The sequence below is a fragment of the Caretta caretta genome, chromosome 1 (assembly GCF_965140235.1).
Source record: "Caretta caretta isolate rCarCar2 chromosome 1, rCarCar1.hap1, whole genome shotgun sequence".
Taxonomy (NCBI): Eukaryota; Metazoa; Chordata; order Testudines; family Cheloniidae; genus Caretta; species Caretta caretta.
Genome location: NC_134206.1, coordinates 166,843,798 through 166,855,427, shown reverse-complemented (window position 1 = coordinate 166,855,427; position 11,630 = coordinate 166,843,798). Strand labels below are relative to the sequence as shown.

The 11,630-nt window shown below is 39.5% G+C and overlaps 1 protein-coding gene across 1 annotated transcript in view; it reads right to left on the bottom strand.

Moving 5' to 3' along the window:
- Positions 1 to 3,789: 3,789 nt before the first annotated feature.
- URB1 (URB1 ribosome biogenesis factor) overlaps positions 3,790 to 11,630 on the bottom strand; it is a 70,767-nt gene continuing 62,926 nt past the window's right edge. The window contains exons 36-39 of the mRNA XM_075133132.1: positions 9,980 to 10,177; positions 8,049 to 8,290; positions 5,774 to 6,379; positions 3,790 to 5,121 (exon numbers count right to left, since the gene is read on the bottom strand). Of these exons, the coding sequence (XP_074989233.1) occupies positions 4,916 to 5,121; positions 5,774 to 6,379; positions 8,049 to 8,290; positions 9,980 to 10,177 (1,252 nt within the window). The 3' untranslated portion in view covers positions 3,790 to 4,915. The remainder of the gene's footprint in view (positions 5,122 to 5,773; positions 6,380 to 8,048; positions 8,291 to 9,979; positions 10,178 to 11,630) is intronic.

Genomic DNA, 11,630 nt, shown 5'->3' with positions numbered 1-11,630 from the left:
ACCATTCTTACAGGACAGGATTAAGAAGGAGGGAATTTCCTCTTTCCTCCTGTGAACAATGGGTCAGTCTAGTCTTCGCCCCTCCTCCTCCCATTCCATTCCTACAACAGCAGGCCTGGGAAGGAAAAGGTGGATGAAGACCACTGGAGCTTCCCCACCCCCAGGCGTAGGAAGGAGGAGGGGGAAGGGCCTGGGGGAGAGGGGTGAAGAACTCTTAAGGCTGTAGGATGAGCAGAGGCGAGGTTGGCAAGGACAAGATGATGTGGGGGCTAGGGAGCAGTACCGATATAAGGGTTGCATAAATAATTGCTGGGCTGAGTGGGACACAGAATTAATTAATTAGAAAAGGAGTACTTGTGGCACCTTAGAGACTAACCAATTTATTTGAGCTGTAGCTCACGAAAGCTTATGCTCAAATAAATTGGTTAGTCTCTAAGGTGCCACTAGTCCTCTTGTTCTTTTTGCGAATACAGACTAACACAGCTGTTACTCTGAAACCTGTCAATTAATTAATTAGAACTGTGGGGTTTGGAGAGAAGCTGGAAGCTCCGTACCATCAAGCAGGCCATGGAATCACCATATGCTACAAATCTGGGAATTGGCAATTCTAATTGTCTCACACACACTGGGGATGGACAAGGGCAGTTCAAAAATCAGAGAGACCAGACAACATAACCTTTAAAAAAAAAATCTTGTCATGATTTAATGTTGGGGGTTGGTGATACTGCAAATAGTACTGTAGAATATTTTTTAAAGCAAGTCTATCTATCAGCAATAGACTCAGAAAAACCAGGGGTTAAAGTGGCTTGAGTCACACTGAGTCATGGACCAGGTGGGTGAATGTGGAAATGATTGCAGGAATTGAAGGCAGGTTATTAGCAAGGAAATGTCAAAGCACCTCACTTTCTAATAGGCAGCCTTCCCCCTTTTTTCCTCAGACGTGCTCCTCTTTTATTAGATTGGAGAGTACTGCATGAGATACTTGGCAGGGTTCATGGCTGACATAATAAATAAATATTTGGGATGAAATCCTGGCAAAATTCCATTGTCTTCAACAGGGCCAAGATTTCACCCTGGATGTTTTTCTGCTTAAGTGGTGCTAACAGATCATTGCACCAATTGACCTGCTCAGGCCTTCAGTCTGAACTGGTGGATATCCTCCTCACTGACTAATGATAGCCTGTGACAGAGATCTACTTGGTATCAAGAACTATTCGCAATGGATGGATTCTAAGGGGATTGCTGAAGTATGTTAATCACTCAATCAACTGGTGTTCTCTTTTTTAGTTACAATGTGGCATGATTCAAGCACAGACCCACTGAAGTTACTTATACTCTATTATTTCTTTGACATTATATGTAACAGTTCAGTGTGATATGGAAACCTAAGATGGATTATTATTTTTTATACAAAGTCCAAAGAACAAGGAAATAAAATATGTTTTTAAATTACTTTAAGAAAACAATAGCATTATATACAGAATAAACCTAACCTGGAAAACAAACTAATATTAAATATACTAAAATGCAATCCACCCCTTAAAAAATGCTAAATACTTCTGGGGAAGAATAGCTTCCCTTCTGGTGACATTCCTACCTACACCAATTTCTGGGCATCTCAAGTTTACCAATCCTCTCAGTGTGGAGTTTTCTTCACATACTTTTCTGAAGGTGAATGCTCCTCCTCGTGGTTTGCCAGGTTTCATGGTTTGCTAGAGTTCTACCCCCTTCTGTAGGCTACAAACTCCACAGCAGTAGGACTCAAGTCCAGTCCCTTTATATGCTTCAAAATCAAGCTGAGCTCCTTAAAAAAAAAAAATCTTAATGCCAAATGACTCTCAAAGGATCCTAATTTCTACTGAATCAGCCTATTAAGAAACCTCCACTCTAGAGGCCTAAAATTCCCTTTCTCTTGTTACTTCAGCAACCCCTTGCTGAACCAGTCAGAATGCCCCAGGGCTGAAGTACTACCATTGAGCCACATCTTTCCTGGTCTACTTTAAATCCTGAGAAATACCAACTGCTGCTAAAAACTAGAAATCCATTTCACACACGGTACACAAAGGGAAGTACTTTTAGATCCAATTCAAAGTCCACAGAATCCATCAATGGACAATGGGATCACATCTTTACTGAACTTTAAAGGCTTTGACCCCTACAATGAGAACTAAGGGTGACCCTCTCATGAAAAGCCCCATTGACTTCAGTGGTGATCCGTCAACACAGTTCTCATTGTAGGACCAGGGCCAAAATTGGTGACTTACTTTATTTAAAGTAGTGCAGCTCCTTGGTTCAAAATGTAGATTAGTTTTCTTGGGTATATTCATTGCATTTGTTTTTTATTGACATTGCTGTTATATCTTTTTAATATCAGAGGGGTAGCCATGTTAGTCTGCATCCACAAAAACAACGAGGAGTCTGGTGGCACCTTAAAGACTAACAGATTTATTTAGGTTTCAGAGTAGCAGCCGCGTTAGTCTGTATTCGCAAAAAGAAAAGGAGTACTTATGGCATAAATTGGTTAGTCTCTAAGGTGCCACAAGTACTCCTTTAGATTTATTTAGGCATAAGCTTTTGTGGGTAAAAACTCCACATCTGAAGAAGTGGGGGTTTTTACCCATGAAAGTTTATGCCCAAATAAATTTGTTAGTCTTTAAGGTGCCACCGGACTCCTCATTGTTTTTATCTTTTTAATATATTTTTAAATGTTAAATTAAGTGCCCACATAAACCGTTTACTCAGAAAGCATTTATAGTGGGGCAGTAAAACAAATCATTCAACAGATCATATGAACTTTTAAAGATGTTTGGCCACTTACCCAGTATTTTTAAAAGTACCTAATTACCACATTTGTAGAACAGATTGCAGCTCACCAGTTGGAAATCAACCCTTATTTTTAAAAGTGCCCAAATGAAGATTTGGATAAGCCCCACTGATAAAAGTCTATGTGAACTGTATGTCCTTCACAGGCCAAACTGTAATAATTTTAACTTGTCAGCTCATTTACATGATAAGGAGTTTCCTTCTGGTTAATGTTTTTGAAAGTACCATTTAAAAAAGAAATGTGTCTCTGTACCAGCATAAACAACAGCAATGTGTTAGCACAGGGATTGGCAACCTTTGGCACACGGCCCGTCAGGGAAATCCGCTGGCGGGCCAGGACGGTTTGTTTACTGGTCGCATCCGCAGGTTCCGCTGATTTCACCTCCCACTGGCCGCGGTTCGCCGTTCCAGGCCAATGGAGGCTGCGGGAAGCAGCGGCCAGCACATACCTCAGCCCTTGCCGATTCCCGCAGCCCCCATCGGCCTGGAACGGGCAAACTGCGGCCAGTGGGAGCTGCCATCGGCCGAACCTGTGGGTGTGGCAGGTAAACAAACCATCCCAGCCTGCCAGCAGATTTCCCTGACGGGACACATACCAAAGGTTGCTGATCCCTGTGTTAGCACTACATAAAGGTCTGAGAATAAAGTTTTCTCTTGGTTGCTGGGTGCAGCTCACACGTTATTTTTGGTATGTCACACCAAAATGGCAGCTATGGCTTTAATATCCTACTTCTTGGCAACAGTGAACTTTCTTTTTCAAAAAAAAAAAAAAATGCTTTTTTTTTTAATTGAAAAGAACATTCCCATCATTTTAAATGGTTGTCAAATTTTAGGCCTAAGTTATATGACTGCACAACCCCTGATGGGCCCTTTGGAATAAAATATATTTTCACTGAACAAGCAAAGAGAATGGTTTTATATTTTTTAAAAATCATCTTCAAATAGACTGATACTATGAATAAAAACTACAAGAAAATAAATTATATTTCAGAATATATTAACATATAAAATATAATGCCATACTACGATGTGAACATGAAATGTTACACTTGTATTAAAAACAGATTCTATAAACATTAAATGGAGTGTATATATCTGATTTCACTTTGAGTTAGAAATCTGTACAAATCTATACCTATGCATAGCACATATGAGGCATTATAAAAAACCCTGTTTTACATTTCAAAGCTTGAAATGCAGTACCTCCATGTTTGCATATCTGAAATGGTACATTAAATTGCCCCTTCCAGGTCTTGTTCAAGAAATCTTTAATTAGATTTCATGAACAATGTGCAGCAGAATACAATTTGAATTGATGAGGAACAATTCATTTAGGTCTTGTTTTGGTCAATTATACTATTTTTTTTGGTCTTAATTTGAAGAAAGCAACACTTGGATTTAACATAAGTGAAGCAGTACCAAAGCCTTATGCTTTTACTGAGAAAACAGGCAGAAGGACCAATCATTATCCGATTGAAATCTGAGTCTTTAGACTGTCCTAGTCAGGAGTAACCTAGTGCATGTCACTGTTACACAGGAGACTCAGGTTCACATTTTTCTCTCTCTATGATGCAGAAGTTGGGTCTGCTTCAGAAACACTCATCCCCACTCTCTGGAAAAGCAGCGGTTAGGACACAGATAAGCACATAGAAGACCACCCCTCATCTCTTCAGAAGTGTGAGAACATAGGTCTTTGCCATAGTAATGTCTCCTCCTTGGTTCTGATGGCTAGGACTTGTGTTCTCTGGCCAGTGGGGAAATGAAAATGAGTTTGGAGGCACTGCAGTAATCAGCAATTTTTCTTTTTAGTATTTTAGAAAGTAAAAAATGTTTGCAGTATAAGTTACATCATAGCTCCAGCATCCCACCTTGCCCTTGTCTGCGAAAGAAAGAGCAAACACTGCTTGAATATTCTACTGCTAGATTCTCCATGTACAGAATTCTTTTAAGTCTTGCTCTCTTTTTCTGGGCTTGTAGAAGTGTATGGAAAAAACAAGTTAGATTTGTACACAGTACAATTCAAAGAGGATTTCATGGTTACCAGCAGTGATGACATAGGTTTGACATTTTGAGTACGAGTCAGTATAGAGAATTAATGCCCCAAAATAGCTAAATAAATGTCTTTGCAAAGAGATACCATGGCTTCTTCCGCTTGTCTGTGCATTTTCTTGTCATCACCATTTAATTTACCATCTGTACCACCACAGATCAATTTGACATGGCTTATAAACATATCTGGTTCCTGTGCTCCAAGCCAAATGTCCCCAATGTAAACAGAAGCCAGGAATACACAAGAAGCTGTGAAACAAAAGTGAGGAAAAAAGGAATCAGAATAGATACTCTTCAGTTTCAAAACAGTAACATGGAAAATCTATTTTACCAAACTTTCCCTTTCAAAACAGTTTTTAAAGCTAGAGTTCGCTAATCCTTTCCTTTAAGGTGATATTAATTTTTTGTGCTCATCTTGGACCATCCGCTTCCCACCTTTAATAGAAAATACCCTCTTTTTCGTGGAAACCTCGGACATCTTTGAATATAGCTAATTATACCCTTAGCAACCACTTTTGTCAACAAATGGACAGAACTGGTGTCATGCAAATCAGAACCTCTAATGTGACTTTTGGTGCAAGAATATTTTCCCAATACAACTTCAGATATTCATGTATATAATTCAGCAAGGCAAATTTAATCCAAGACAACAGCTTCTTTTGGGGACTGGGACTAATGTTATATCAAATATTCTTGTGAGGTGAAGACCATATTCTATATTAATTAATGACCAATAAGCCAAATCTTTCCCAAAAAGATAGCCTTCTGAAGTGATGATCCTCCATCTTAGCGAAGACAGATTTCAAAAACATTTGATGAATGAAAAAGACTTAAGTTCACAACTATTGTTATCTACTCCTCTGCCTTGTTACTGAGTGTAAACAAAAAAAGGACAAGTTACCTTTCTTGATCTCGTCCTTCTCTTTCATTGCTGACAGGCAGAACGTTTTCACCACCTTATGACAACTGGCGTTAGTCAACCCCTGAGTATCCAGAAAGTGAAGCATGATTGTACTAAACAAACAGAGCTCTTCAATGTTTGATGACTTCTCTTTGTTGGCTTCACAGATTCTGTTGTAAAGCTTAAAGATACTACTTTTCAGTGTGGCATCCCTAAGAATCTCCCGCACTACTGGAGGGTGTGGCAAAATGCTACTGTTTAGCCACTTGAGAGTGAAAAATACATTTTGTATATTGAGGCTATGATCCACCATGGACTTCATTAGCCATTTGGTTACTATGTAAGCAATTGCACATGTAAGACTGATAGTTTCATTCTCTGGATCAGTAGATTCAAGCCGTTCCTCTGGAAGTTTAGCAAACGGGGCTGGATAAACAGGCTCCCAATGAACCAATATGGACTCCAGATGGTCTCTGCATTTCTCTAAGTTTGAGACCTTCAGCTCTGAGTCAGTTTCTTCCTCTATTTCTACCACATCCATTTTCCGAACATGGCGAGATGAAGGGCGAAATGGGACTTGACCTTTGTTCTTTTCTTTAATATTTTCTGTAAATGGGAAAAATAAAAACAAGTCTCAAGCCCTCCAAAAACCTCTCTTGTCACTATAATGCAGGGAGGATGGCCTTGTGTCATTACAGCTGCTGGGAGGTTGCAAAGAACATGCTTCTGGCCTGATTCAACAACCCGACCTAAGTGAATGGAAGTATTTGTGTACCTAAAAAGTTAAGTTACATGCTTAGGTACCTTGCTGAATTAAAGCCTCTAATTGCAAAGGGTGAAATTATTTCACTAGGGCCCTGATTCAAAGCTCAGTGAAGCCAATGGGTGTCTTTCCATTGACTTCACTGGGCCCCACATCCACAGGATGTAGTTTGGCCCTGATCTCGCAAAAGCTTAGACTTTCATGTAAGGTTATGTGAAACTTTCAGTTCAATTCATTGCTAGTTATATTATCAAAGCAGTAAAGCTTGTAAACAGCAGCAATGCATTTATTCTACTGCATCAGTATTGAATGGGGTATTGTCAGAGATCCTAATTCTGAAAAAGCTGGAAAGTCATCAGAAATCGCTATTTTGCAATAAATGAAATGGTTTTAAACCAATTTTGATTACTAAAAAAAAATTAATATCAACCCCAGCAGGTGATTTTAACAGCAACATTTCATGTCAAAGGGAATTTTTGTGACTGTCTTATAAACTGCTGAGGGCTGGAGAATGAAACTGGACACAATAATTGATCTTTAACTATAGAAATGGTAACAAATGCAAACATAATTCACTAAACTAAAATTTTATGTGTGTGTGTGTGTATGTTAATAATATGGCACAGGCAAATATACAGAATCCCTAGAAATACCTAAAAAAAATATTTTGACATCTTTTTAAATTTGATGGGCTTTTAATATATTGTACACACTTTGTTAAGTGACAACACATTCTGTAAAAACTACAGTATCGCTGATCCTGCTGTACTGGATTAAAAAAAATATACACCTCTTCCCGCTCTCGCCCCAATATCTTTATATATTACTGAAATGGAAAGAGCGGTAAAAAGTTTAAATTTGCCTTTCACTCATTGTGCTGTTCCTTTACTTTTTGTATTTCTCTCAGCAGGGATAACGAAAATAGACTAGTCAATTTCCCTATACCCAGTTTCAAATCAATTTTGTTTTTAGGTTCTCATGCACTCTCAGAACACTGCAAGGCTTTGGCTGCAAATGCTGCAACTTTATTAAATGGAGGAGACCACCCAGCAAAACTGTTTGGGTCAGAATTTCATCATTCCAGCTGATTAACCAGTTGGCTTCTTGATCAGATATTTCTGTTGCAAGGCTTATACTCACTAACAGAACAGGCAACAGATACAAACAGGCTGCCAAAACTCCAGAAAATATTGTCCACACAATCTGCCACAGTCATTATGTCATTTTGTCAGACAGAATATTTTGAACACTTTGAGTTTATTATGGCAAGCTGATGACTAAGCCTCCACACGATTTTTTAAAAACGGCATTTACTTTCATGTGAAAATATAATACAATATATTTAACAAACCACAATACTTGATTTATTACTGATTTTTTTCTTACTTTAAAAGTGGTTTCCTTTGGAAATCTGGGTTCCTAAAAGCTCTCAGAATCCACTTTTATTTGTTTAAACAATGTTAAAAATCACTGCAACCGATGTGCTTTTAAACCAACATTTTTAATACTTACTAAGCAGCTCTTTGACTTGATATTTTTGAGCAACTGTTTGCACATCTTCTTGGAGCTGCAGATTTCTTTCAATGATGCTCCACTTATGCAAGAGCATGAGGACATCTTTGTTTGAAAGGACACTCTCATTTACAGTAAATCTGCCCATTTGTCTGAAGGCCTCAATAACGGTAGCTCGGTATCCTAGCACAGAACTGAACGTACTGAAAAACTGAGTGACCGTGGCAAAATCCAAGTTGGTCCTATTTCAAAAAGGAAAAGGAGATTTTAAAAAAATTCACAAAATATATTTTTCTACATGTTAACCAAAAGAAAAAAGCTAAATACACGGCTATTTAAAGTCCTCTGATTTTTTAAATTTAGTTTCTTAGAATGCAAGAGACATTTAATCTCACTCTGACTGAATGTCTGCTGCTTCTCTCCATTCATGTCTGATGGGACAGACAGACAAAAAAACCCCATACACCAAAAATCTGCTCTGCAGATTACCTGCAGCCTGGAAAAGGTAACAGTAGAAGCCAAAGAGCACACAGTAGTGTGGGAAATGCTCTGGTGCTTCATCTAAAAGTATTTATTTTACATTAGTTTTCAAACTTCAAGAGGGAAGAACAAAAAATTTATTTTTCATGATGTGACAAACACCCATCTGAATGGTTATGGTGAAATTACACCACTGCTTATTGTTCAAAACATCACCAGTTTCCTTGTCATCTCTCCTTGCTCACCGTGACCTGGTTTGTCTGTTCTCTCAGCATAAATGTCAAAAGACATCGGGGAAGACTGTAAATCCTTTGAGAAAGGGACTGTCTTTTTATTACATCTGTATTCTATATCTCGCACAACTACTATTATTGGCTAGGATTTTTCAAAGCCAACTATGTGAGTCAGCCACATACTCACGAGTATGGAGCTAACTCCCTAGTGTCAGCTTTAAAAAGCTTAACGATGACTATAACTATTTATTATTTGTATGGTAGCAACTAGAGGCTGAGCTCAGTGCCCCACTGTGTTAGATGCTGTACAAACAGACACACTCCCTGCCCCTAAGGGCTTATGATCTAAACAGAGAAGACAAATGATAAATAATAGTAATAAATCCTCTTCCTCTGTCAGTCGGGCAGCTGGTAGTCAGTCCAGATCCAAGGAAATTTGCACCCAACCCCCTTCCAGCTGCCAGCACACAGACAGGCTTCCCCAGGGGAAGAACTGCCAGAGCTGGAGAAAAATTTTTCTGGGTAACATTTTCAAAAGTGACTCAGGCACCTGAAACACTTTGTCATTTTTGAAAATTTTGCATTGTTAGCCTATACTTCCCTATACCACTTTGCCCGAGCCTGATTCTCCCACACAGACCACTCGCTAACCAAGGCTGCATCAGGTAATGCATGCAAACCCAGTCAGTGGGGTCTTCAGAAGGTATGGACCAACTCTCAGTTCCTCAGGGGTATTTAGGCACCTAGCTCTCATTGATTTCAGTGGGAGTTTGGAGTCTAAATATCTTTGAGGATGTCGCCCAAACATCAAGTAGGGGCCCAGCAGAACCCATCCATGGAGACTGCGCCACTCGCTGTCCAGACTGTGGCCACTGCTCAGGCAGAGTGAGCTTGAAGCTTTTCAGGGAGTTGAAGTGCTGGATTTAGGCTCTGATCTAGCAGGAAAAGGACAAATTACATAATGCTGCCCTTTTAAAAACTACATATCCAGTACTTAGAACATGAGTCACCTTACAGTCACCACTTCATTGTTAATATTTTTAAAAGCAAAATCTTTCTGCAGAAGTTTCTCCCCCGGGGTTCATTTATCACCATTTAAAATTAAGGGGAAAGGGCTAATTTATCAGAGATTAGGTGAATTCATGTTGGCCTAATATATTTCAAACTGAATAACAACGTGATCACATAAGCCTGGAAACCTGATTGGAAAAGACTTACCGAATGTGTTTAACAAGCATGATCAAAACATACAGAAACTCATTTATAAACTGAAGAGGAAGGAACTTCTGGTTCTCCTGCGGCTTTTTTTTGCAAGGAGTTTGAAGTGGCATCGCCCTTCCTTTGTTTCCTAAATTTGTTATCCACAGAGTGTGGACTAAGGAGATGACACTGGTTAGCACCTTGTTTTCTAGAAACCTGAAAGACAAACAAAAATGCTTTTGTGGAAGGCAGAAACTGACCCGATCACCATCCAATCCATCTCCTAGAAGGAGATGCATGTTGGCATTTGGGGCCCTGAACATGCAGGCAGACCTGGATTCAATGGAGCTCCAAGTGGGTTGAGGATTCTACCCAGGTAGAACTCATTGCAGGATTGAGACCTTGGTTGCCAGGCTTCACCCATACATTGAGAATGCCCAACATTTCCTGTTTGGATGGCATATAATAAAAAACACTTCTATGGGTGGCAGTGTAGCCTAGTGGATACAGCATTGCTCTGGAATTCTGGAGACCTAGGTTCTATTCCCCACTCTGCCAGTGGCCTACTGAGTGACCTCAGACAAGTCACCTCTTTTGTAACGCTTTATAAGAGCTACATATTAATTATTATTATTATGAGGAATTGACAGAGCTTTCTGGCAAAGGTCCATAAATAGAACTAGTGATATTTGACTCAACTATATCTTTCATTAAATCTGAATAATTTTCCAAAGCAATCCATAAAACTGAAAACTACGCAACGGCCACCATCTGTTTTAAATCAATTAGTGTTTAAAACAAGAGTTTCTCTTATGGTTTGTATTAAGGATTTTTCATTTGCAGATTACACCAAACTGGAGGGGTTGCAAGCACTTTGGAGGACAGGATTAGAATTCCGAATGACCTTGACAAATTGGAGAATTGGTCTGAATTCAACAAGATGAAATTCAATAAAGACAAGTGAGAAGTACTTCACTTAGGAATGGAAAAATCAAATGCACAACTACAAAATGGGGAATAACTGCCTAGGCAGTAGTACTGCTGAAAAAGGATCTGGGGGTTACAGTGGACCACAAACTAAATATGAGTCATCAGTGTGATGCAGCTGCAAAAAGGCTAATATGATGCTGGGGTGTATTAACAGGAATGTTGTATGTAAGACACAGGAGATCATTTTCCCATACTGCGTGGCACTGGTGAGGCCTGAGCTGGAGTACTATGTCCAGTTATGGGTGCCACAATTTAGGAGAGAGTCCAGAGGAGAGCAACAAAAATGATAAAAGGTTTAGAAAACCTGACCTATCAGGAAAAGTTAAACAACAACTGGGCATGTTTAGTCTTGAAAAACATAATACTCTTTCAATATGTTAAGGGCTGTTATAAAAAGCACTGTAATCAATGCTCTCCATGTCCACTGAAGGCAGGACAAGAAGCAATGGGCTTAATCTGCAGCAAGGGAGTTTTAGGCTGGATGGTAGGAAAAACTTCCTAACTATAAAGACAGTTAAGCTCTGGAATAGGCTTCCAGGGGAGGGAGTAGAGTCACCATCCTTGGAAGCTTTTAAAAACAAATTGGATAAATTGGCCCAAGCCGCTTCCCGCAGCTCCCATTGGCCAGGAACGGTGAACCACGGCCACTGGGAGCTGCAGGCGGCCATGCCTGCCGTCA